Source organism: Ambystoma mexicanum, chromosome 5p, assembly GCF_040938575.1.
Source record: "Ambystoma mexicanum isolate Mex_15411 chromosome 5p, UKY_AmexF1_1, whole genome shotgun sequence".
Classification (NCBI taxonomy): domain Eukaryota; kingdom Metazoa; phylum Chordata; class Amphibia; order Caudata; family Ambystomatidae; genus Ambystoma; species Ambystoma mexicanum.
The window spans coordinates 654743034-654769900 of NC_090930.1; the positions used below are offsets into that span (position 1 = coordinate 654743034).

General features: G+C 46.1%; 1 protein-coding gene across 2 annotated transcripts in view; it reads left to right on the plus strand.

Annotated features, from left to right (window-relative positions):
• The window catches only part of ARL13A (ARF like GTPase 13A), an 890733-nt gene that overhangs the window by 776786 nt on the left and 87080 nt on the right, over nt 1–26867 (plus strand). For both annotated transcript variants that reach the window (XM_069613008.1, XM_069613007.1), the window contains one exon: nt 20713–20830. In XM_069613008.1, the coding sequence (XP_069469109.1) occupies nt 20713–20830 (118 nt within the window). The remainder of the gene's footprint in view (nt 1–20712; nt 20831–26867) is intronic.

Here is a 26867-nt window from a genome sequence, read left to right on the forward strand (position 1 = left end):
GTTACAGCCGAGCAATGTCACAGGAAGGAGCTTTTGCATTATTACTGCCTGAAATGAATCTATACATTTGCATGAACTACTTACGAATTTAAAAAGTTTGTTATAGAGTTGAAGTATATTTGTACTTGCCTAAAAATAACACCATTGCAAATGGAAACTACCTTTTACTCCATAAATTATTTTACTCCCAATTTTAGAACCAAGGGAGCAAAATACACCCACTTTAAAATCTTACCTGCAGCACTGAGTGAGAGAATGCAAAACGAATCTTCTCCATGGGGACCACATTCATGTTACTATGTCTACACTCATGCACCTTGGTTTTGCAACCTCATCAAAAGGCAATAAATAAGGTGATGTGGTGCTGATTCAGTGCATTCACATAGTACAATGGAGGACATGGTTGTCTTAATTGTATGTCCATAGTCATGGTGATCAAGATTTATTTTTGTCAAAACATAATGGCAGACTTCCTAAAAAGCAGAAATCCCTTAATCATCACATACAAGACAACTCAATTGCCCTGCTCTCCTAGTGAGAAAGAAAGCTCTGTCATGTGTTATTATGAAGGGTCTGAACTAATAAACTCCCTGCTGTAATGCTACTATATCTCTCTAAGCTTACAGTGTTTGGGGGAGCGATTGGGGGAAGGAGAGGAAGGATACACAGCATGATATGGAGGGTAGAACACAGCCTGAACCACCACTGGCAGTCCAGAATCCTATTATTGTCCCCCAAATCCCAGTCCCCATCTAAGGTCTGACCAAATGGTAAAAGCAACTTCATAATGAAGAGGATGGAAAAACACTATAACAAGTGAGGCACCTACCCACTCTTACACTCGGGAAAGAAAACGGTCCCAACAACTATGTAATCGTGCAGCCACCACAAACTCTAACATCAGGTACCACTTCCTTGTTGATTTTCCCCAAAAAGCCTTCCCTTCCACCAACTCTTTCCACCCTGCAAACACTGATGCCTGCAAACCCACGTTAAGTAACTCCTTATGAATCTGGAACATCTCTTTTTGTCTCATATGGGAATAGTAGTACATAACTGGAAAAACTCAAACTCCCCTGTCTCCATGATGGATGAATTTGGCCTTGGCTACTGAAGGACGCACCAATTTCCACAGTTCAGTACCAAATTCCATTGTTCAGTGTTTCGGAGGACAGCCATAACAGTTCCACCCCCCTTAGATTCTCTCCATCTTCCACAGACCACAACTCAGGCCAGGAACCAAAGGGAGCCCTTTATATGATAAGTCATTCGTAACGCGCCATTACACAAGTGTTTCTAGGCGTGATAAGGAAACAGGGAGGGTGGCGTCCTGCCACATACATTCAATTTCTTTACATGCACATTTTCTGTACCGATTTAGCCAGTATACGAAGAACTGTTTATTTAGCTTACTGTCATTTAGGATAGGGGAGCACAAACACTTGTTGAGTACATTTAGCTTTTTATTTAGCCAGTGTTAAAAGATGCAGATTCCGTTCCACATTTTGTTTATATTCCCCTGTGTAGGGGGTATTTTTTGCAGAGAAACAACAAGTTCTGCGTTTCACTTGTGTTCATATTGTATAAGCGAGCACAAATAAAATCAGAACACAGACAAGTGAGCATTGACATATGCATATATACACACACGTGCAGATCAATTACAAGGTAGTGAAAACAATTGTTGTTCGCCTCAATGTACAGCACATTTCTTTTACTTTAGATATTTCAGAGGGCAACCAACAGATAGTACAGTAACAGTCAGGTTCAGGCTGTAATGATCAAGTTCAAAAGTGGACACTAGTACATCCTTCTTAGTATTTTTGAGGTGCACTGAGTGTTAGGGGTATGCAGATTGGGGAGTAACCTAGTCGTTGGCGTGATAAGACAAGGAGCGAAGAGGGAGGAGAAGACAAACGATCTTACTAGGCCTTGTGTCATTCAGATCGTGCAAGTGCGTGTGACCTTGCTAGCGACAACAGGGGAAAACGCCATCTGGGCCTGGCTCAGCTCCAACCCCACTGGGATCAAGATTTAACATTCTGATCATCAACAATGTGAAACAATGCATGTGTCAATGTATGGTTTCCGCAGCACAGCAGCACAGTAGCTAATGGGCAGATCGGTATATTATGCACATATTACAGCAATTAATTTACCCAAAGCACTGGCTCAGAGTCCTGGAGATGTTACTGCTGAGATGACGATTGAATGAGCAGAGAGAAGGCAAACTCAACAGGAGCCAAAGTAAGAGAGATAGTAGGAGGTCAGGAAGCAGGTAAGGCTGAAGTAGAATGTGCCTGTAGGGAGGTGGTCAATAGAGGAAGAAGGCAGGGACATGCAAGCACAGCAGAGAACCAATGAGCCAGCAAGAAGGAATGAAGAGGGGCAGAACTCACTAGAGCAGGAGACAGAGAATACAGAGCAGAATGAACACAACAAGCATTGAGACCCCCAGGCTCAGAAACCCCTGTTCTCTTAAGGGAGCAGGCAGAACAAGGCTCTTGCAAGCATTGCCTTAGCAACCTCAAAATGTGGAGGGTCGCAAAAGTCCCCAGGCGGCCCAACTGTCTTCTGAGGATGCACAATGAGACTAAGATTGCAGCACCCACTTTAGTCGGGAGCTGTTGGTGGGAAACTGTCGTCCGCCGCCGTCGTGACTGGCGGATACTTCTGCGGTATCGCTGGCAGTATGGGTTTAGAGACTGGTAGTCCTTTCTCTAGTTTTACGGCTCTAGCAGCCGTCCCAGTTCCCTCAGCGCGAAGCCTGCCGGGAGTATTTATTCCTCCTCCTTCCGTTGGACGCTGCGTTGCAACCCCACTGGATAGTTTTCCCAGTTTCCGGGTTTACGCTTGCTGCTGACACTCTGTCTGGATCGTCATCAGTGCTTTTGTTCTGTTGTAAACTTCGTCCTCTGCACAAAGTTTTCCTTCTCTTTGGTACTTTGCCTCTTACCGGTTTTATTCCGGTTCCTTCTCCCCGCGTCTCTCTCCTTTGAGACCCAGTACCTTTGCTCTTTCTGCTCTTTAATCTCCGTTTAACCTGGGTTCCTCTCCAATTTGGATTCCACTCTACTTTCTATTATTCAGCTTTCTCTTCTCTTACTTGAGTCCCCTACTTCCTGTGTCCTGCCGGGCTGCATTGGATACCAGTTACGCCTTCTGGCTTCACGTTTGCCACGGACCCCTGCCGTTTTGAATCTACACCTCTTCCTGCTTCATCACTTCGGAAGTCCCTACTTGGAGTCGGACAGTGTTCAGTTCGGCGCCTGACAAGGGTTTTTTCTGCCGCTTGGCTTTTTACCTTGTGTATCGGCTTGCTCCAGGGGAGGGAGCCACAGGCGTGCTGTTCCATCAGCGTTCAGTGGCTTCCCTCCGTGACAGGCAATTACCACCAAAAAAGGAGAAAGACTACCTCGCCAGGCGAAACCTGTCCACCGAAGCCTTTGACTCAAACAGCTCAGGTGAGGAGAGTGTGGAAGCAAAGGGGGAAGTGGGAGAAAAAGGGTCAGAGAAAGGACAGATTGCAACACCAAAACATAACAAGATGTCGGCGGAGGATCAAGTTCAAGAGCTTTGGAAGGCTTTCCAGGCTATGTCTGTAGAGCTACAGGGAGTGAAGACAGAGAACGCTCTTCTCAAACAAATGGTATCGGCTAGAGAACATCCTACTTTGGAATTACCTCCCATGCCACTCTCCTCGGGAAAGTTTGATGGTTCTCCCAAAAAGGTAAGAGAGTTCCTGGAGGCTTGTACCGTCTATTTCACATTTCGCTACCGATCAGGCCAAGGTTGGATTCCTAATCTCAAATATGACTGGCAATGCGTTGGCGGAGGCAACTCCTTTGGTAACCAGTGCAAATGCTATATTGCATGACTTTACGGGATTCCAGAACCTGCTTAAACAGACCTTCGAAAGACCCGAGTTGTCTTTTACCGCTTGTGAGGAACTATTGCACGTAAGACAAGGTTCTTTGGACGTCCTATCCTACATTTCTTCCTTCAAGATTTTGGCGGCTGGGGCAGGTTGGCCGGAACCCACCTAGTATGCCATCTTTCGGAGGGGCTTAAGGGAGGAGATTAAAGACGAACTAGCCAGATCTCCACGTTCACCACCCTTTTCTGATCTACTTGCAGCCGCTCTCCACATAGAGTTTAGGCTTCAGGAAAGAAGATCTGAACGTCGCAAGCAACGTGCTTCAGGATCTTTGGTGGACCCTCTTTCGCATCCTTCACCTTCTCTCTCTCCTTCTAAGTCTTCAGACGAACCTATGCAAATTGGAGCTACTAGGACATCCCAACAGGAAATCGGGAAACGACCATCTTCGGCGCCAGTAGGGACAGGCATCCGAGGGTCATCAAGTTCCATTTCTCGTCCCTATGTTTCTCTCTCAGTGTCAGCTCTGGATTCTCAAGAAGATTCGAGACTCGTAGTTCTGTCCATGGCCCTCAAAGTGGAGGGTAAGCAAGTCGATTCTTTAGCCCTGTTGGACTGCAGAGCTGCAGGCAACTTCGTTGACACCTTGTGGGCTGATAAAGTAGGTCTACGCAGGATCGCCCATCAAGAAGGCCAACAGGTCGAAGGTGTAGATGGATCCCCTTTGTCCTCCAGTCTAATCACTCATTCCACGGAGGATCTGTTCTTGACTATCAACTACACACTGAGAAGCTGAAGTTCGACATCATACGAGCAGCCCATTTCCCCATAATTCTGGGAATTCCTTGGCTCCGAAGACACAATCCTCGTATTGATTGGGCGAACAACCAGTTGAGCTTTTCTTCGACCTACTGTACTACCAATCGCCTCCCCTTAAAAGATCGGTGCGATTTACAGTCTGTAACAATCATTCCGGATACCCATCTTGGAGTGCATTCGCTACCCCGATTCTGCTCACCTTTTGAAGAAGTGTTTCAAGAGAATCATCACGCCAGATTACCCCCACACCGACCAGAGGACTGCACCATTGACATAGAGACTAACGCTTTAGTACCATTTGGAAGAATATTCTCCCTCACACTGTCAGAGAAAAAGGTACTAAGAGATTATCTGGATACCAACTTGAAGAATGGCCTCATTCAGCCCTCAAAATCCCCCGCTGGGGCTTCTTTGTTCTTCATTAAGAAGAGAGGTACTGACGAGCTTAGACCCTGTATAGATTACAGGGGTCTAAACAAGGTCACCATCCGGGATCGCTATCCGATGCCTCTCATCACAGACATCATTGAAGCAGTCCAGGGGGCTAAGGTGTTCACGAAACTCAATTTAAGGAATGCATACCATCTGCTTCGTGTAGCCAAAGGCGATGAGTGGAAGACCGCCTTTCGCACTCCATTCGGATTATACGAATACCGGGTAATGCCATTTGGCCTGGTGAACGCTCCTGCTGTATTTCAACCGTTTATGGACCGAAAGTTTTCCGACATGCTCACCATTTCTGTAATTATCTATCTGGATGACATTCTCATTTTTTCCTCCAACGTGGAAGAACATACTCCTCATGTCACTCAGGTTTTGGATCGTCTTCAAAGGAACCAACTTTTGGTCAAGGCCGAGAAGTGCATTTTGCAGTTCCTTCGGTACCATATCTATGGTACATCTTATCTGTGGAGGGTATTGCCATGGATCGCAACAAGGTTGAAGCTATTCTTGACTGGCCTGCCCCTACTTCAGTTCAAGAAGTACAAAGATTCCTTGGTTTATCCAATTTCTACAGGCGATTCATACCAGACTTCTCTGAAGTGGTGTATCCCATTACCCGTCTACTCAAAAAGGATGCTCTCCCTTTTCACTGGTCAACTGAAGCTGAACGTAGTTTTTCCCTTCTCAAAGGACTCTTCTGTTCTGCCCCAATACTATGGCATCCGGACCAGACATTACCCTTCATCTTGGAGACAGACGCCTCTGCCGTAGCCATTGGAGCAGTTTTGTTACAGTCAGTTAACGAAGTGGAACATCCTGTGGCTTATCTGTCTAAAACCCTCTCTCCCAGCCAACTAAACTACTCAGTTCTTGAAAAAGAACTATTGGCGATGAAGTTAGCGTGCGAAGAGTGGCGGCATCTGCTTATGGGGGCACGACATTGGTTTACCATTCGGACAGATCACAAGAATCTGAGCGTACTGCAAGATATGGAGTGTTCAAATTCACGACAGGCCTGGTGGGCCTATCTGTTTTCTCAATACGATTTCCACATCACCTACATTCCCGGAACTTTGAATCGCTTGGCCGACGCCCTGTCCCGCAAGGATATGAGTAAGGAGAAGTCTTCAGATCACTCGGAACCACTGTTTCGGAGGAACCAAATCCTGGTTCTGGTAAGCTCTTTCCTTCAAGAAGTGAAAGCCGCGGTCAGACCGGAGTATGCCCAATTACCACTTCATCCTAATTCCCATTACCAGGAGAAAGATGGCTGGGTATTTTACAAGAAGCGTCTATACATCCCATCCGGTCCGTTACGCCAGAAGATACTGAACTCGTGCCACAATCCTCGCACTGCAGGCCATAGAGGTTTGGAAGGTACCATGGAGCTGATATCAAGAGTATTCCTTTGGCGTAATCTGAGAAGAGACACGTTGGATTACGTACAAGCATGTCCCACCTGCGCCAGAGCCAAATACCCTACAGGCAAACCTCTTGGATTACTTACACAAGCGGAACTACTCACTCGACCATGGGGACTTATTTCCACGGACTTCATAGGGGATCTGCCTCTGTCCGAATCATGTAGATGTATAATGCTCACGGTAGCTAAGTTTTCAAAAATGGCACATTTCTCTCACCTTTCGGGTCTTCCCAGCGCAGCGAGAATGGCTGAGGTTTTTGCCAGAGACATCTTCAAATTACATAGCATCCCGGACAAGATTATTTCTGATCGAGGGAGTCAGTACATCTCAAAGTTTTGGAAGGCTCTTTGTGTCAGACTAGGCATTGAAAGAGCGCTTTCCTCAGGATTTCATCCTCAACCCAACGGTCAGACCGAACGCCTCAATGCCACTTTGGACCAGTACCTGAGATGTTAGATCAATCAACACCAGGACAATTGGGTTTCTCTGCTTCCTACAGGAGAGTTCACATACAACACCAAGCATTCTGCCATCGGTCTTTCCCCTTTCTACTGTACTTACAGAGTCCACCCCAAAGCATTTCTGCTCAATGTTCCAAGCCTCACTAATTCCCCAGCTGCAGAAGAAGTTCTACAGAATATTGCAGCAGCTCAGACCGCCGCTTTACGAAGCCTAGAAGACAGTAGAAGACACAATAAGGAGCAGGCTGACTAGCATCGCAAAGAATGCCCGAAGTTGGAGGCAGGCGACAAGGTGTGGTTGTCCACCAGATACTTACCCAAATGGACACATCCTTCTAAACTATCTCCTCGTTTCTTGGGTCCTTTCCCTGTCCTCTCTAGAGTCAATCCTGTCACTTATAGGCTTCAGCTTCCTTCTCCCCTCAGTCGCATTCATCCAGTATTTCATTCTTCCCTTCTCAAACCCTTCATACCTGACCCCCACTGCAGAAAGGTTCCCCGTCAGGTTTTCTTACCTGAGAAGAACAAGGATGAATATGAGGTGTCTTCCATACTGGACTCTAGGTATTATAGAGGTCGTTTGGAATACTTACTGTCTTGGAAGGGTTACCCCGAGTCGGAGGACTCGTGGGAACCCGCTTCACAGATACAGACAGAAACACCAGCATTGGATCATGAACAAACACCTTCTTTTGCCGTACCATCACCACTGAGTAGAACGGCACCAGCCAACAGGTAAGGAGTAATAATACGCAGGTGCCCAAGGGTAGCGGGCACCGTAGTGACACTCTTGCACTATCCTATGACGTCTAATTAATTTCCAAATCAGAAACGGGACATGAACAGGACAGGCAGGTTCCCATGTCCAATTAACAAGATACTGCAGCTGCTCCTACCAGTTCCAGGCAACACACACACAGCTTCAAAGTCGTAGTCCGGCTCATCGTTGAAAAGCAACGGACCACAATGCCGAAAGCGATCATGGAGCACACGTTTGAGCAGACAGACATGAAACACTGGATGGATCCACCAGGAAGATAGAAGCTGCAGACAAAAGGCAACAGAGGACAGCTGCTTGGTAACCTGAAAAGGGCCCAGAAACAGCGGAGGCAGCTTCTGGAGAAATTTAGCAAGTTCAGGTTAGTGTGAAAAGCCACACCTGGTCACAAACCGGGAAAGGGGGCTCTGGGTTCCTCGTATTATTATCCTGGTGTGCCTGGTTGCGTTTTATGTCAGCTAGGATTGTATTCACGGTCTCATGTATCTACCAGAGGCACTGAAGCAGGCAGTTAGATGAAGGCGCAGGTGTAGAGGACACTAGTAGCATAGGCAATAACTTGGGATGTAATCATAAGGTACATAAATAAAGGACTGCAGTTTAATAGCTGGAGTTGTTAAACGTCTGCAGTGTCTAGATGGTCACACCAATCAGAATTTAACGTGTTCATACAACATTGCATGTACTGCTCTAACGTCTGATTGTCCTTTCCTTCTGCCTCTTAGTCTGAGGTGATAACAGTAACTTATATCCCTTTGTATGTCCAATGCCAGAGAAATGGCTATACAAAAATGGGACGAAAACTGTTGGCCTCGGTAAGGAACTTTTTTCCAGGAATCCATGAAACCTACAAATATCATGAGGGAAGGCATGTGCCATTTGTAGAGGTAGGTAATTTGGAGAAGGGAATACAATTCAACGTCTTACTGACGGAATCAACAACCACCATTACATAAGTGCTGCCTCAAGATACTGGTAACTCCACAATAAAGTCCATTGCAATCATATTCCACGGATACACTGGTGTCTCAAACAGTCCTAACAGTCCCACAGGCAGTTAAGGCCTTTCTTCTGAGCACAAGTTGGACAGGAAGCAACATAGTCCGCTATTTGTGTTGTCATTGGCCGCTGCCAGAACTGTCGCAATACCAATTCATTTGTGCCTTTTGATTTCTGTGGGCAGTGATCCAGAGTCATGGAAGCCCTGTAGTATGACTGTCCATAGAGCAGACAATGGGGTATACAGCTTATTGTGATAAAACAGTGCAGCCTGGACACTAGTTGGTCGTCTCTGAAGGTGGGCTGGGACTAAGGGGTCACTTGGAGTATCCGGAAGTACCTTCTCTAGGTACGGTACAATGGCTGAGAGGAAATCCCTTGTAGGTATGATCAAATGCTACTCCAGAACCTTTGTGCTGATGATTTCCATTGAGCAGGAAAGGGCATCTACCATCTGGTTTTGGTTTCCTGGTATACAGGTTATGACAGAACCGAATTGTGAAAAGGAAAGCGCACAATGTGTTTGGCAACCGTTGGTACAGGTCAGCGTGAGAATAAATTGTTGGTTGCTGTGGTCCATACAAACTTCCATGGGATGCAGACTGCCTAGAAGATGGTGTCTCCACTACTCAAAACCTTCCTGTAGCCCCAGGAATTCTCTTTCGATTATGGAATCATTCTTTTCACTAATGGACATTCGATGAGCGTGGTATGCAAGGGGCTGCTCTTGCTTGGTTTCGAGGTTTGATTGTAAGAGAATGGCCCTCACAGCATTGGCGAGGCATCAGCTTCCACAATGAACAGATGTTTATTATCTGGGCGTTGGCGTATGAGTGCTTTGGTGAATTATCTTTTTAGAGACTTGAAATTGCTTTCTGCGAGGCTATCCCAGATAAGATATGCCCTTTGTATAGAAGTTGTGTTGTCAGCCAAATGCTGGGCAAAACTGGGAATAAAACGCTGGTACCAATTAGCAAATTCCAAAAAGCATTGCATCGCTTTAATCTCCCAACAGCTGACAAGCTTTAATCTTTTTGGGGTCTTTTCCACTGCCTCTTGACTGATGACATTTTAAATCTTGGCACACAGATAATTGTTCTTCAGGCAAGCCAACACTGCAGAGACATGCTTAGCTTGTTCCTCCATACAGGCCAAGAAAACCAAAATATTGTCTGATAAACCCAGGAGGTTATAAAGACTGAATCCATAATACTCACTACATCTAACTCTTTCTCCCTAAATACCTCTCTGCTAGAGTCCTCTGGTCCTGTAGCTCCAACTCTCTGCAGTCAGACGTTTCTCCAAGCAGAGAGTGGGGAGTGTTTCCCTTTCTTCGGTAGGAGCCTCCCTCTGGAATGGCCTCCCTGCCCCACTCCGACTTGAGTTGGAACTCCTTAAGTTCCGGAAGGTTCTCAAGACCTTCCTTTTCTCCTCTTGCTTACCTCACCCCTTCATCTGCTAGTCTCCTCCTGCCGCTGCGACTGGTTGCCTGTGTCCCTTATGAGTCATACTGGGGTCAGGCACTCCTTCGACCAGTCCTCACCCATTCTTACCAGCACTTTCCCTCAGACCCCCTTCCCTAACTAGCCTTCTGAGGCTGGTCCAACCCTTTCCTTGCACCAGTTACCCCTACCATGCTTCCCCCTGGCACTTGCCCTTCTGGGCACCCCTTAGCACTTGTCCAGCCCCCAGCTTTGACTTTGAGAAGGGACAGTGCAAAGCGCTGGCTTGGGGTGCTGGAGACGAGACTGCTGATATGATGACCATCAAATGAGAAGGTGATAGAGGGCCGTCTCAATAACAGCCAAAGTAGAAGAGATAGGGTAATGTTGGGAAACTGGTAAGGGTCTCTCCCCACTGCACTTCTCCCTCTTCACCCTCTCTCTATCCCATCCCCTCGCCCTGATCCACCCCACCCTGCACTTCTTCATATTGCACTTCCACAATCCGAATATCACAAGGCCTAGTAGGACTGTTACTGCTGTTTTCTCTTCTGTCCCCCACCCCCTTCTTTGTCTTATTGCAACTGGAAACACATTATACTGTGTAGGCACCATAACAAATTTCAATAAATAAAAATAAAATACATAAATACAGTGGAAGACAGCTGAGACAATGTAGAGTCCCAGAGGAGTTTTGAATGCAGTCTTCAACTCATCTCCAGGCTTAATGCACAGCAAATGGCACACCCCTTGCAGATCAATCTTGGTAAACACATGTAGCGATTCCAAAATGTCTTCCATCAGTCGGAGGAGACAACAGTCCTTCGAAAGTGATCTCATTGAGTTGTTTGAAGCCTATGCAGAGCCGTAAGGTGCCCTCCTTTTATGCACAAAAAAAGAGTGGTGCCTTGCAAGGGAACAAGAAGGTTGGATGTATCTGTTTTAAAGGCAGTACTAAACGTATTTCCGTAGTCCCTCCTTTTCGGGGCTGGTCAAAGAATAAATACAACCATGCAGTATTGGTTTGTCTGGCTGAAGGCCAATTTCACAATCAAAGTGAAGGTGGTGGGGATACGGATCGCATCTGGTTCAGCAAACATGTTCTAGTATTCCTGGTATCCTTGGGGAGGCGCACAATAGCACAGAACATTCTGACACATCCCACGTTCAGGGTGTAGAAGAGGAGCAGATACAGGAGCAGAAAAAGAACAACAATAACAGGTGAAAAATGTAAGACCTAAAAATCAGGGTACATGTTTTGGATAGTGATGAAGGGATTGTGGTAGACTAACCAGGGTAATCCAAGGACCAACGAGTAGGGAGGCGAGTCAGTAAGGCTAAAGGAGATGATTTACTGATGTTGATTGATGGTAAGCATCAAGGGAATCCACTGCTGACAAACCGGCCCTGAAGTCAACAGAGTTCTGTTTATACCGGCAATCAACACTGCATGCGTTTTACACTGGCTGGGTCTTCTGCTTAGTACCAGGTAAACTCCATCAATGTAGGTTCCCAATGGCCAGAGTCCAGGAATGCTGTCCCAAAACGTGAACACAGAGAAAAAACAAAGTCTAGGGATTCATACACTGGGGGCCATCAATCAGAATACTTGTTGTTTCCTTCCTTCCCAACTACACGCCCACTACTTTCCCATTGACTATCAAGCCCACTATTCTCCCATTGGCTATCAAGCCCACCACTTTCCCATTGACTATGAAGCCCACTACTTTCCCATTGACTATCAAGCCACTACTGTCCCAATGACTAACGCCCACTACTTTACCATTGACTATCAAGCCCACTACCTTCCCATGGACTATCAAGCCCGCTACTGTCCCATTGACTATCAAGCCCACTACTTTCCCATTGACTATCAAGCCCACTACTGTCCCAATGACTATTAAGCCCACTACTTTCCCATTGACTATTAAGCCCACTACTTTCCCCTTGACTATCAAGCCCACTACCTTCCCATGGACTATCAAGCCTGCTACTGTCCCATTGACTATCAAGCCCACTACTTTCCCATTGACTATCAAGCCCACTACTTTCACATTGACTATCAAGCCCACTACTTTTAATGACTATCAAGCCCACTACTTTTACAATGACTATCAAGCCCATTACTTTCCCAATGACTAGGGAGGCCGCACCGGACAGGCAGTGAGGTAATGGCCAACTGCCCGGCAATACAGACACAACCTGTTGAGCCGGTGCCTCTTCTTTTCCTCCTCATTTGGAGGACCCCTTATGACTCCCAACTGCATGTGTTCAGGCGGTGGCTCAGATGGGGTGGTGAGTACGAGTGGCTGAGAAGCAGGACGACTTGCAGCTCGAGATGGATGTTTGTGCCTTTTCTCAGCCCGGAGTTTTGACAATCTGTGGTCGATCTTGCTAACTGGCTCAATCAGCGCCTATAGGGAATAAGACTCAGTATTATGGACTCATTATTCCTCATACTCATCTTGCAAGCCTTGCACAAACGGAGACTTCTGGGTCACCTCTGGCCAGAGTGATTCGGCGGGCATTTCAAGCAGTAGCAGCTTGATTAGGTGATTGAAAGACGTTGCGAAAGGCATTTTCAATGTCAGAAAAAAAGTCAGAATCTGTTCTTTTGTTGTTACATATGCGGCTGCCCACGCTAAAGCTACTAAATCAATACACTCTCTACGGTAGTAAGAACTATATGCACTTTGTAACTTCAAATATTGGTTGGAATGCACCGCCCTCTGTCATATGCTGAACCATGTAACTATTGTGCTTTTATTGTAAAGAACAGTGCCTAGATGCCTCTGGGCTTGGTGCGCTATACAAATTGCTAAATAAATAAAGCATTTCCAGTCAAATAATTGAATATATAACCAATCTTGGCCTTATCACTTGCAAAGTAGATGGGAAGAAACAGGAACTGGATTTTGCAGAGATTGCAGTATCCCCATCATACTTCATGGAACTGGATTGGGCAATTGATCCTTTGGTAACTGGTGCTAGGGTGTTTTGTGCAAAGGCGCCTTTAAGCGCCATATGTAACACCACTTCCAGGCGCAAAGTTTGTGACTTGTCACAAAGCTCTTGTATGGCCTCCATATTTGGGTCCCATTCAGGTGATAGGCATCTCAATCTGTCAAGCTACGCAGAGCACCGGTGCTGCATGGCTGAAATGCTGGCGTAGATACAGTCTGGTCAAGTCCACTCTATGAAACCCACAAGGTCGACTGGTGGTACAGGAATCCAGCCCAGTGCACCTCATACAGAGGGAAGCGCGTGGAGGAGGGCAGATTCTCCCTGCACCACAAACCCCAGCTTTGACTTTGAGAAGGGACAGTGCAAAGCGATGGCTTGGGGTGCTGGAGACGAGACTGCTGATATGATGACCATCAAATGAGAAGCAGATAGAGGGCCGTCTCAATAACAGCCAAAGTAGCAGAGATAGGGTAATGTTGGGAAACTGGTAAGGGTGGAATAAAAGCATTGAGATGCATCCGGGACAGAAAGCCTTGTTCTCTTTAGGGAGAAGGTGGAACGCGGCTCTCGTGTGCGTTGCCTTGACAATGTAAACATTCTGCGGATTGTGCGATGGCCTGAATGGGCCAAGCGCTCTCCAGCGCGTGCGCGAAAAGGGCAGGATTCCGTCGTCCAATGGCGTTGCGAGCTGGTGGCATGAAACGCAGGCAATGGGGCGAGAGTCAAACGTTCTGTGGCCGGATCAGCACCATTAAGTATAGCGACGCCAGCCACCAGTTAAGGCATAATTCAGATTTTCCACACATTCGTTACAGAAAGTCATAATTCTATTAAAGACACGGAGGCGAAGGATTATGCTTACTCTTCAACTTTACTGATCACCAGCAAAGAAAATATTTCCAAAGAACATGAATACAAATTTGTAAAAACTACAATAACCATGTTTTTTGAACATTTGTAGTTCATTTCTATTGGTCTCTAACTGACCACGTGACAAACTTTAAACCAATAAGACAGTCCTCAATGAACTAAATCTCTTGTCCTCTTTCCCTTCTTCCTCTTTCTTTGATTCTGCGAGGATGAGTTCTGTACATCTTTGATATTCTCTTCTCTCAATTTCCTATTTGTTTGCCATCTGACATCGTCCCTAGAGAAAACATAATTTATAACAGTGACTATAAATCGAGTACAGGGTGGGTCAATCGTATAATACCACATCTAGTAATAACTTGTATAAACATCGAACATTAGCAACATCATCATATTCATTATACTTCTTAAACGATTTTGCATAATAGTTACAGAAAACATGTTATGTAAACATTACATTCTTACGATTGATCGGGTGGGATAATCCTTCGCCTCCGTGTCTTTAATAGAATTATGACTTTCTGTAACGAATGTGTGGAAAATCTGAATTCTATGTCAAGACCGGAGGCTCTGATTATGCTTGTTCAAAGCTTACTTACCACTAACGATGTTGCACTTTCTAAAGGTTTAAAATAGAAAGTCTTAAAAATCGATTCATTCGACCAATCCGCCGATTTCATGATGTCTTCTACTCTAGCTCCTATGTTATATGCCTTAGTAGCTATCGCTCCTCTGACTGAATGAGCGCCATATTTCTCAATATTTATGCCTGCTTCTGCCATCACCCACCTAAGCCATCTGGCTATGGTCGCCGGTCTAACCGCTTTAAAAGGTTTACAAATCGCTATTAATAGTTGAGTTACCCCCTGTGGTCTTATTTCCCTCGTCATATCTTCGTATGCCTTTATGCATCTAACTGGACATAATTTTGGTTGATTTGGAAAAGCTTCATATGAAACAGATTTCAAACCTGTCTTAGTCCTCTTCGAAATGAGGAAAGTCACTCCATTGGGGGACATACTCTGCCTATTAATCTCCAGTGCTCTGATATCAGACGATCTTTTACATGCTAGTAGACATAAAATCATAGCTAATTTACCTGAAATTGCTTTACGTGTCAAATCTTGATTATCTGGCCATGTCAAAAATAGTCTCAGGACCTTATCAACATCCCATAATTCACTATATTTCTCGTTAGGAGGTTTAATCATTTTTACTCCTCTTAATAGTCTACAAACTAATGGGTGTTCCCCAATCGTTAGACCATCAACTCTAGGATGTCCAGCCGATATCGCAGACCTGGCCGTGTTAATGGTTCTATAAGCTTTACCTTGTGCTGCCATCTGAGCTAAAAAATTTGCTACATGTACTACATCCGTTCCATCGGGATGTATGTTCCTCTCCAAACACCAGCTACACCATCTAGCCCATGCTGATCTATAAGCCTTGTGTGTTCCGGGGGCCCAGGATTCGTTGATAATGTTCTCAGCCTCATTCGATAGTCCTGGCCTAATCCAAGATCCCCTGAAATCGCCCACTCTACCAGGTTGATTCCTCCTGACCTCACCAAAGGGTGACTGAGACCTCTGGGATCTCGTATTATTAGTTCTCCCTTGGGTAAAGTCAGTGGATTTTGATAAGACATCTCCAGAAGACTGGGAAACCATACTTGACCTCTCCAATCTGGCGTTACTAGGATTAGTGATGCCCTCTGACGTCTCACCTGAGCAAGGGTCCTCATTATCATGGAGAACGGGGGAAATGCATAATTCCTCTGATGGCCCCAGACTTGCAGGAAAGCATCTATCGCCTCTGCCTCCGGGTCTGGTCTCCAGCTGAAAAATCGGGGTAATTGTCTGTTCAACCTCGATGCAAAAAGATCGATCTGGCATGGACCCCACCGGGACATTAGTTCCTGGAACACCCTCTCGTCCAGTTTCCAATCGCTGGAGTCTCTGAGGTATCTGGAATTCCAGTCGGCCACTACATTCTGTTGTCCCGGCAGATATTCTGCTCTTACTGAAACTCTTCTTTCCAGACAAAGTTCCCAAAATTCCTTCGCTAGTTCCGCAAGAATTCTGGATTTTGTCCCTCCCAGCCTGTTGATGTATCTGACTGCTGAGATATTGTCCATCTTTAGAAGGACACAACATTGTACTCTCTCTTGTGTCCAGCATTTGACTGCAAACGATCCTGCCAGTAATTCTAGACAGTTTATATGGAGCTTCGTCTCCTGATCCGACCATCTGCCCCCTGTCGATAGATTCCCGCAACGGGCTCCCCAGCCCCATCTGCTGGCGTCTGATTCTATGATCAGGTCCGGGGATGAGCCAAATATGGCTCTCCCGTTCCATGCATCCATATGAATGAGCCACCATTCCAACTCTTCCCTCACTTCTGTTGAGATGTTCACTTTTAATTCGTATGAAGCGCCCTTTCTGAGGTGATATATCTTCAATCTCTGGAGTGCCCTGTAATGTAATGGCCCCGGGAAGATTGCTTGAATCGAAGCCGCAAGGCGTCCCACCAATCTCGCTATGTCCCTCAGTGATATTTCGCCCTTTGCTAGTGTGTGTCTCAATTGTTTCTTGATCTCGTTCACTTTGTGAATGGGTAGACTGAGAGTTCCCTGATCCGAGTCCACTATGAACCCTAGGAATTCTATCTTCTGTGTTGGGATTAAGCTGGATTTCTCCCAATTTATAATGAAGCCCAGGGACTCTAATAATTCTATTGTTAATTGCACTTGTCCTACCAGTGTTTCTTTCTCTTGGCTCATCAGACATATATCGTCTAGATAAATTATAAGTCGTATTCCTAGAGCTCTGAGGTGCGATACTACTGGTTTCATCATCTTGGTGAAACACCATGGGGCTGATGCCAGTCCGAAAGGGAGACATCGAAACTCCCATGTCGTTCCTCCCCAGATGAATCTCAGAAATCTGCAGTGTTCCTCTGCTATGGGAATAGTCAGGTATGCATCCTTCAAGTCTATCCTGGCTAGCCAGTCTCCCTGAATTAGAATATCCCTTAGTAGGTGTATCCCTTCCATTTTGAAGTGTCTGTATACCACGTAACTGTTTAGACCTCTCAGGTTTATTATAGGTCTTGTCTTGTGTTTCCCTTTTACTAGAAACATATTGCTTATGTAACCTATTGACTGATCTAAGACTGGGCGTATGGCTTTTTTGTTTACCAAACCTCTCAACTCTCTTTCTAACGATATTTTGTCCTCTCTGTTCAAAACTATTCCCTTTGGTGGTTTCTCCTGCTGGGGTGTGTCTAGAAAATCTATATAAAAACCCTGCGCAGTTTGAATCACCCAGGTATCTCCTGATATGTTCAACCAATTCTGTAAAAATTGGGCGGTTCTCCCACCCACTTCTATGGTATTCACGCCTGGCATTGGTGGTCTCACCTGGATTGTTCTGCTGACGTTCACCTCGCCAGTTTCTGCCTCTTCCTCTACCTCTCGAAGGGAAGAACGGTGTTTGTTTGCGTTCCTCATAATCTCTCCACTGTGATCTGTCGTGATAGGATCGATTGTATTGGAACCGGCCAGCCGAACGACCCCGCCCTCTGCTGGCCCGTCCAAAAATCTGCCTTCCAAATACTCTTTTAAGGGAGGCCTGAGCTTTGTCTAAAGCTGCGTATGAGTTTACGAATTTGGTGAGTTCCTTGATGAAGGAGTCTCCAAACAATTTCCCTTTTGCCGAAGTGGCAGATTCTGAGGAGGCCAATTCACTCAATTTTGGATCGATCTTCACTAATAACGATCTCCTCCTCTCTGTTGTAATAGCATGATTGGCGTTTCCTAACATGCATATCGCCCTCTGTGTCCATCCGATAAGGATTGCCGGGTCAATTGGCTCTCCTTTCGTCTTCGCTTCTTCTCCCATCTGGAGGATTTTTGTGAGGGGCCCCGTCATTTCTAACATCTTGTCCTGACACGAACGCCAGGATCTGTCTAGGCCCTTCCTCACATCTTTGGTAAACTTACTCATAAAAGTTATCATTTTTTCATCTATTACCGGCGTGTCCGCCGCTCCCTCCGGGAGAAGAGGTCTGGGGCATTCCGCCCTCATCTTGCTTCTCGCCTCTTTGGCTAATGGCGCTCTCAGGCGCTTCTTCAGATATGCTGAAATCCTCTTGGGAGGTTCCCATTCTGAGGATCTGGGATGGATCAGGGTTTCTGGATCGAAATCCCCTTCATCTGCTATCTCCTCCTCCTCTTTCTTCTTTTTCTTTAACGCTTCCTGACCATCATCTGAGGAGGATATAGATAACACTTCCTCTTCATCGGGATATTCTTCTTCCCAGTCATTCTCGCCCTCCTCTGAGGAATCTGAGGATGATACTCGTCCCCTGTGAGTCACCGTCTTACCCTTTCTCTTTCTTTTGCCACCTTTCTTCTTGGGTGGGGTGCTCGGGGGGGTATGGGCTTCATCCGCCCTGCGAGCTAATTTACTGCCCCCTTTAGTCTTCATTCGAGCCTTAATGCTCTTATCCGCCTCCAGGCCCTGGGATAGTCTGAGCCAATCCTCCATAAGCGCTATCTGCTGCGTATTATGTCCCAGAGAAGCCCCCAGGGCTTTCTGGAAGACAACATTCATTTCTGAATGATTCCTCTTTTGGCTGACCCCAGCCTTCCCCTCATCACTAGAGGAACTCATGATTCCCAGGCCCTGGGGTAAAAGGATATGATATGATATCTAAATATAATATATATATATATAATCAATATATATATAAGTATATACACCAGATCTTGGGTATAATTATCCAAAATTATATGAGTAAATCTCAAATTTACAGGTTTTACCTGGGACTGTGCCCGATTTTGGTGCGGTGACGGTATGTTGCCTGCAGGGGCGCTGTGGAGCTGCTAACAGGACGCTACGCACAAGCGATGCGTGTTGTTGCTGCTCTTATAAAAATAATATATATCCGCGAGTCTCCGCGATCATACAATGGTCTGAACTGACTCCACACACACGAATTATAACGAAGGAGAGAGCGCCGGAACTACGCGGTCCCGTCGCGCTCTCTCTTCCGTTATAATAGTGCCCTCTCTGACGGATCGCCGGCGTTGCGGCCGCCGGAGCACCAGCCCCGTCGCGGTCGCTGCTCCCTAGAGCCGCCTTTCCGTCGCGGAAATGTTCCGCCTGTTAATGTAAACACCACGCGTTACTCAGATATACATACGCATACATATAATAGCTTTCGAAAATGAATATGGAAGAAAGTACTTAACTCGCTGCCGAGCAGCAAAGAAAGAGGAAGAAGGGAAAGAGGACAAGAGATTTAGTTCATTGAGGACTGTCTTATTGGTTTAAAGTTTGTCACGTGGTCAGTTAGAGACCAATAGAAATGAACTACAAATGTTCAAAAAACATGGTTATTGTAGTTTTTACAAATTTGTATTCATGTTCTTTGGAAATATTTTCTTTGCTGCTGATCAGTAAAGTTGAAGAGTAAGCATAATCAGAGCCTCCGGTCTTGACATAGAATCATATGCAGGTGCCCCTGGGTGGCGCGCGCAGTAGTGGCGCATGACAGTGTTTATGACAGTGTTTATGACATTTAACAAAAACAACACTGAAGAATGTCTTGCCCAATAATTAAAAGATGTGGATTAATTGGCATTAGCATCACAGGCAGTTTTGTTTCATCCTCGGATTTAAAAAGTCAATGTGTATTAACATTGTAAGATAAATTAGCAATGTTTTATCCCGGGATGACTAGGCAGGTAGTAGCCTTGGATAATTAGACGAGCTGTTTTGCAAGACAAAGAGGTTAGCCTTCTCGATGAATATCGTCAGCCATGTATTAGCATCTCCGCCCAGGTTTGTCCTTCCAGTAGTGTATTGGCATTCAACGTTGTCCGCATACAATGCTGCTACAGCTTAAGACTTCTAGGGGAAATATCACACTCCGGTGTGATGGAAAGGGGTTCCCCATGTAACGAAAAGAGTAAAGACAAAGGGCTCCACTGGCCCTTTCCATGTTCTTATCCACAACACGGGCATGGCTGCCCATTCAGTATTACAGCAGCCTTCAGTTCCTTGTAGAACTTTCAAGTGATTGACATCAGATTCACAGGAGATTGAGCTGCCACTTTACTGACCATAGAGTCTACTGACCATAGAGACTCCCATAACACAACGTCAAAGCTTTCTCAGCATAAATGAATATGCATGCGAGAAGGGAACCTGTCTGGTCAGCAGTGATGATTGCCCGCCCAGGCATAAAACAGCAGGGTCCCCATCTGTTTACAACAATGTATATAAATGTTTTATTTTCAAAATGAAGTAACAATAGTGCTGCTCAGACATAAATGCAGACCAGAGATTGTGGATATACAAGTTTTGCTGAGGAGTAACCATAAATGAACTTTTTGTGAGAAAATGCGCTAGTTGATGGTATTGCCATCAATGAACAGTGTAGGTGAGATATGTGGATATACATGCTAACTGATATTGTGGAGAAGAGCTTTGTTTCCTCCAAGGCAGCAAGACTCCATCTTTGAGTGGCAGACACAATACATACAAATCTTTATGGCTGCAAGTATTGCCTTGTTTTGACATACAAACGTATATGACTCATTTGTATTGTTCTGATTCTTCCTCAATAGAGAGCTGCTGGACAATCGTGAGAAGCACAAGGAAGGAAGCAGCCAACTCGTGGAATACAAACCATTCCGTGCTATTAAGATGAGACCCTTGCAACCAATACACAACATTCTATCACAGGTACAGTATCTTACTGAGTTCAGCCAAGATGATACAAATATCGGCATGTGCCCTTTTGTTGTCAACATCCCAGGAATTCCAGACTTCCATACCTAGCAGGCCAGTTATTCAATTAGCTGCCCTGTAGAGTGTCGGAGTTCCTTTGTCACTATTGTCTAATGACAAGGTCCATAAGAAGCAAACGATATGACGGGTGTTCTGTGACAGGCAGTCAACGTGGGAGGCTTTCACTGTCTCCCAAGACGAAAAATCACCCAAAATAATGCAACTCACATGAAAAATGGACATGAGTACAAATGTACTCCAGCACGCGTCATAGCCAGAGCATTGGTGGACCAGAATTTAGAACACTTCCCTGAGGAGCGAGCTGTTGTAGAAGCTGTGGTTCAGTCCTCTTCAACACTGACTCATTTCATAAATGTCCCATTCTTCTTTGTGCAGTATGGACAACTGTTTGCTTATTTAGTATGCCCCAATTCTTTTGGAAAATGATTGGCCAAAATACCTTCGAAGATCCCAACGCATACACACATTTATAAAAAAACAGAAAAAAGAAATACATTTCATCATAAAGATTTGTCTCCTACTTTACTTCACACATTTAACCAGATATAAAATAAAGACGCTTGGCACTGAGGTAGCAATTTCTAGCGCCACCGTTAACGTAGGTTCAAGCCAAAACACAGTACTTTCCAAGGCCCAATCGTTTAACATGACCAATCCCTGAATTAAGTCCAGCAAGCTCTACGGTAGATGATTATTGCCACGTAAACAGCTCATATTCACATTTAGAACAGTATTGGGATGTGAGGTGCCTACCACGAAATGAAAGACCTCAGAGAAAGAAGCAGATTGTCCCCCCAAAGTCCAGGACTTATTCAATGCATCCAGGAAAGAGTGAGGTCCTCTTCACTACCAAGGGTAAGTTATTGACCTGACAGAACCTTCCCCCACACCACCATTCCCCTGTATATTGAACACTAGCATGCCAGTAACTTGGGAGTCCTCCTTGTACCCAACTGTCTCAGTTGCTGTCCATGGCAGCATATGTCCCTAGCCCCACCCCATGGAAAGAAGAGCACAGTTCTATGACAAGACCGGAGGCGAGCATTATGCTTATTCTCCTTTAATACTGCTTAAATACAGCTTTTCAAATTCAACTTTTCATTTTTTTTTTAAAGTATTCAACTGACGTAAAAAAACAAACATTTTCATCCAACATAGATCTCTAAATAAAGTCAAGCTAGCGGACCCACTACAACTCCCATGAGGCCTCAGCTGGCTAGTAGTCCTAGCCTCAGTCTAGTCCTCCAATAAGGATTCCCTTGACAGTATAAGTCCCTTCAGCTCAAGGTGCCTTCCTCTTCTTTTTTGCTGCTTACATAGCTAAGTACACTCCTTACCTCTTATGTTTCATTTCTTAATGGAATCTTGGTATTGTATTTTGATAGGTGGCAGGTGCTTAAGCACGAGTTATCCATAATATATTTACTTTATCATACAATGCGCTGCGTGTATTTAGGCACGCTGAATCGATTTTGTATGCTCACAAATATTTTAAAAAAATGTTATACTTCATAATAGCAGGGCAGAGGAGAGGAACGGCCCCCGAGCGTTATCGCTCGCACTAGGGCTTGTTTCCCCCTCTTATCTAGGCGTATCTTGTTCCAGCGCGTCACCGGAGCTACGAGCTCCTGAAGGTGGCGGTGGCGCCGGCCCACACGCTCTGCGCATGCTCGCACATGTGCCAGACACCTCATCTTACTCCAACGGTTATGGAAGATTCCGAACACCGTGCAGCACTGCTCCGGGGCTCGTACGCCCGCAGGAAACACCACGTTTAGGCGTTTAAGCTCAGACTTAGAGGCAATATAAAAAAAGACTATACACATAATTACTGTATTTTCAGTGCACAAGATTATCAAGACTCCTGAGCAAGCTTGCTGATCCAGCACAGGTCCAGTAGTTCAATCCTCCAGAAATACATTACCCAGTCCCCTGAGTGTATAAGTCAGCCATGGCATGTGACAGGGGTGAGGATTATTGGGAGGAATACGAGGAGCAGGAGACAGAGCTGCAGGTGGATGAGATGGACCTGTCACTCGGTTTTAAGAGAGTGTTAGGTGACTCCCTGGTGAGAGCAGTGGCTCAGGGAGTGCAACCTATACAGGGGAGACTACAAGTCCTCGAGAATGTTCTGGGCACCAGAACTGGCTTGCAGGACGATCCAGGTGAGGGGACCTCCACTAAGCCTCTGGAGAATGCTAACAGGTGGTGTAAAGCGGGCTGGAAGAGAAAGCACTCTTCTACCCCCCGGGCTCTGTCAGGGGAATAAGAGAGAAGCCCCAGGAGGCAGCTGATGCTTTCAACAGACTGAAAGATGCCTTTCTGGTGAAATCAGCAGTGCCCACCCCCTGCCCAGGGGTGGATAATATAGGGGATGCACTTTTATCATCCGAGGAGTGCGGACAAGAGGAGGATGATGGAAGCTTGAGCAAAGAGAGCGTAACAGAGCTACCAAAGTGAGCCTGTACCAATAAAGCCAGCACAGTGGAGAGTACCCCTGAAGATGACATATCAGATATGTTCGAACCGGACGCAATTAGACACCCTAGGTCCACTGAATGGACCCCGTCGCCAAGAGTGGCAAATATATATGGCTGAAAAGATTAGGAAGCCATTGGAGAAAGAAACAAGATTCCGTCTGAGATCTGAATGCCCCAGACCAGAGCTTAGCGGGAAAGTCTCTGAGACTCCGGAGCTAGACTCTAAAATGCTCACTTTTGTCACCAAAGCAGGCAAGGATGTCAGGAAGGGTATGGACCGTGCATGGGGATCTTGCCAAGACAAGATACTAGACTTAACAGGGCCCATAGCAAAGATCGTGGACCTAGCGGAGAGAGCCAAGGATACTGGAGAACCAGTAGATTCATTTATTCTAGCGGGCTGGGCACAGAGAGACGTATGCTTGCTAGGGCTCTGCAAACTCTGCCATATCAGCAGAACGGAGGAGATCTATGCTACTGAAGATAGACAGTAAATTAGGTGACTTGGCTTCGTATGAAGCTGGAGAAAGGCGCTGAGGGTCTCCTTCGGAGACACATTTGTCAAAGAAATGAGCACGTTCATGGGAACCTGTACGGCCCTTGAGAAGGCACAAGCTTCGATAAGAAAGGTTTTCCCCGGACGTGTTTTTGCCGGTCCGGCCGATGTAGAGGCTGCTCGACCTGTCGCTTTAACTCTAACAGACGGCCTCAGGGTCCAAGAGCCCAATACTGGGTATCGCGTCAACAAGACGCCTTATTTCCAAATAGAAGCAGAGGCTTCAGAGGGAGAAGAGGCAGAGGATACCTCAGACACCAGAATAACAACTCGGGTGAGAGAGCGCAATGCGATATATCCGCCCGTGGGAGGCAGAACTTTGCTCTGTATGAACAATTGGCGCAAGCTTTCGGCAGACGCATGGGTACTGCAGACAGCGCAGGGATATCAGCTAAAGTTCATACGCACTCCCATACAGCAAAATCCCCCGCCACGCATGCACAGCTCAGATGCGGAGGTGGAGTTATTAGACAAGGAAATACAAGCGCTGGCGCAGAAACAGACTATAGAAAGAGCGCAACCTCATTCAATAGGCTTCTTAAGCAACATGTTTTTAGTGCACAGAAAAGGCAAGGTACTGCCGGTTATAAATCTGAAAGAACTGAACAGTTGGCTAGTTTACAGGCATTTCAAGATGGAGGGTACCAATCTATTAGCGGATCTTCTCAGGAAGGAAGATTGGCTAGCACGTTTAGACCTGAAGGATGCTTATCTGACGGTACCCGTTGCACCTCAGTACCGCTACTTTCTACAATTTCTGTGGAAGGAGCAAAGATGGCAGTTCAAGACTCTGCCATTCTGCCTCGCATCCGCCCCTTGGGTGTTCACCAAGTTAGAGACCCCACACAGCTGCTCTAAGAGACGAAGGGATTTGAATGATCGTCATCTAGACGACATTCTCTTTATGGCCGAAGACAAAGAGAGGTTGCAGAAGCAAGTTCAATGGGCAATGTCCTTGATTTCAGGGCTGGGATTCTTGATCAATTCGGAGAAATCAGCCTTAGTGCTGTGCAAAAGAATAGAATTTCTAGGTTTCAGGATAGACACGAGGAAAGTCATGCTAGAGCTCCCGGGGCCCAAGATCAGAGCGATAGAGAGATCTGAAGTCTCTGAAGAGGCTGGTTATATCGCTTGGGAATCGAGCCAGGATAGTGGGACTTCCTGCAGCCTCTATCCATGCGATATTCCCAAGACCTTTACATTATCGAGCTCTTCAGAGGCTCAAGATAAGATACTTGCAGAAAGGGTGGAGATATCATCACCTAGTCCCTCTAGATGAGAACAGCAAGACAGAGTTTCACTGGTGGCTCAGCAACATTGAAGCCTGGAATGGGCGAGCCGTATTCGGAGATCTGCCAGAGAACATTATAGAATCAGATGCTAGCAGGTGTCATGACCATAGCCCCTGGCCCTGGCATTCGGGGCCTCTGGGCCGCATCACAGTGTCCCTGCACGGCACCAAGGGCCCAATCATGCCCCCCCAAGATTCTCTTGGAGTCGGTCCTGACGCTTTTGGCGCCAGGCACATATAGCAGGAGGAAGGGCTGGAGTCTTCAATGGCAATAGTACAACATGGATGCCCCCACATGGTTCAGTTCCAGAACTGAACCATGCAGTCTAGCTTTTATGGTGTGGTCAGTCCTGAAGGCACCTGGGATACCTGCAGACTATATAAGCCATGCCCGAGCTACAGAACAAGCTTCGCGTTGCTCTGCACTTGCAGCGTGACGTTCACTGCTGTCTGTTCTCTGCATTCCGAGCCTGCACCTGTAGGAATAAGAAGAACATCATTATTCATCCTTACCTGCTAGTTACTCCAGCTCCTGTTGTGCGCTCCAGTGTCCTGAACATTTAAAAAAAAAGTAGCAGGCGCTCCTCTCCAGAAAGAACAAGGCATGATAACCTGTTCTGAGATGAGAGTTTGCAGCACACGCTTTTTGCTCACTGTATCTTTCACAGATGGGAAATATCCATTTGCATATCAGTCTTTGTCCCGCCCACATGGGCAGTCCAGGACCGAAATGCTATGGCAATTCCTCTCTGAACAAGAGTACCACCAGCAACCCCATACACGTGTTTCAGCCTTGTTGGGCATCATCAGCGAGGTGAAGCTGTGCCTCTCTAAGCACAGTGAGCAGGGAGTCCACGTCTGGTTGCCCCCAGGTAACTTAGGGTGACCAACCCCAAGTTCCTTGAAAACATTTCAAAAAAAGGTAGCAGGCGCTCCTCTCCAGAAAGAACAAGGCATGATAACCTGTTCTGAGATGAGAGTTTGCTTCGTGACGTTCACTGCTGTCTGTTCTCTGCATTCCGAGCCTGCACCTATAGGAATAAGAAGAACATCATTATTCATCCTTACCTGCTAGTTACTCCAGCTCCTGTTGTTCGCTCCAGTGTCCTGAACCTCCAGCATCTCAGCGGACGCCCTCTCCTGGAAACCACAACCTGGGGAAGAAAAAATAGAAGAACAAGTTACTTCTTACCTTGTAACTTTCTTTCGATGGGATGTTCCTCCGACATATTCCTTATCTTAGATATCTCTTTCCAGCTTTGCTGGCCTCGGAAAGTTTTTCTCTAGAGGGCGCTGCGCCTCGACGTCTGCCGAGTCGATGTCCCTCGACAGCCGCCGTATCGACGTCGACGTCATCCTGCCTATAAAGGCTGTGCGCAGCGTCCGTTGCTCAGTTCCGTTTTGTAGCCCACAATTATTCTTTCTGGACTAGACTAATCACACTGAAGGAGCGTAAGCTGCAACAACCAGGAAAGTAGTACTGCGGGGATGGATGGGAGGGTCGATAAGGAATACGTCGGAGGAACATCCCATCGAAAGAACGTTACAAGGTAAGAAGTAACTTGTTCTTCGAAGGGATTGTGTCCTCCGATGTATTCCTTATCTTAGATAGGCTCCCATATCAGTATTCTGTTATTGGAGGTG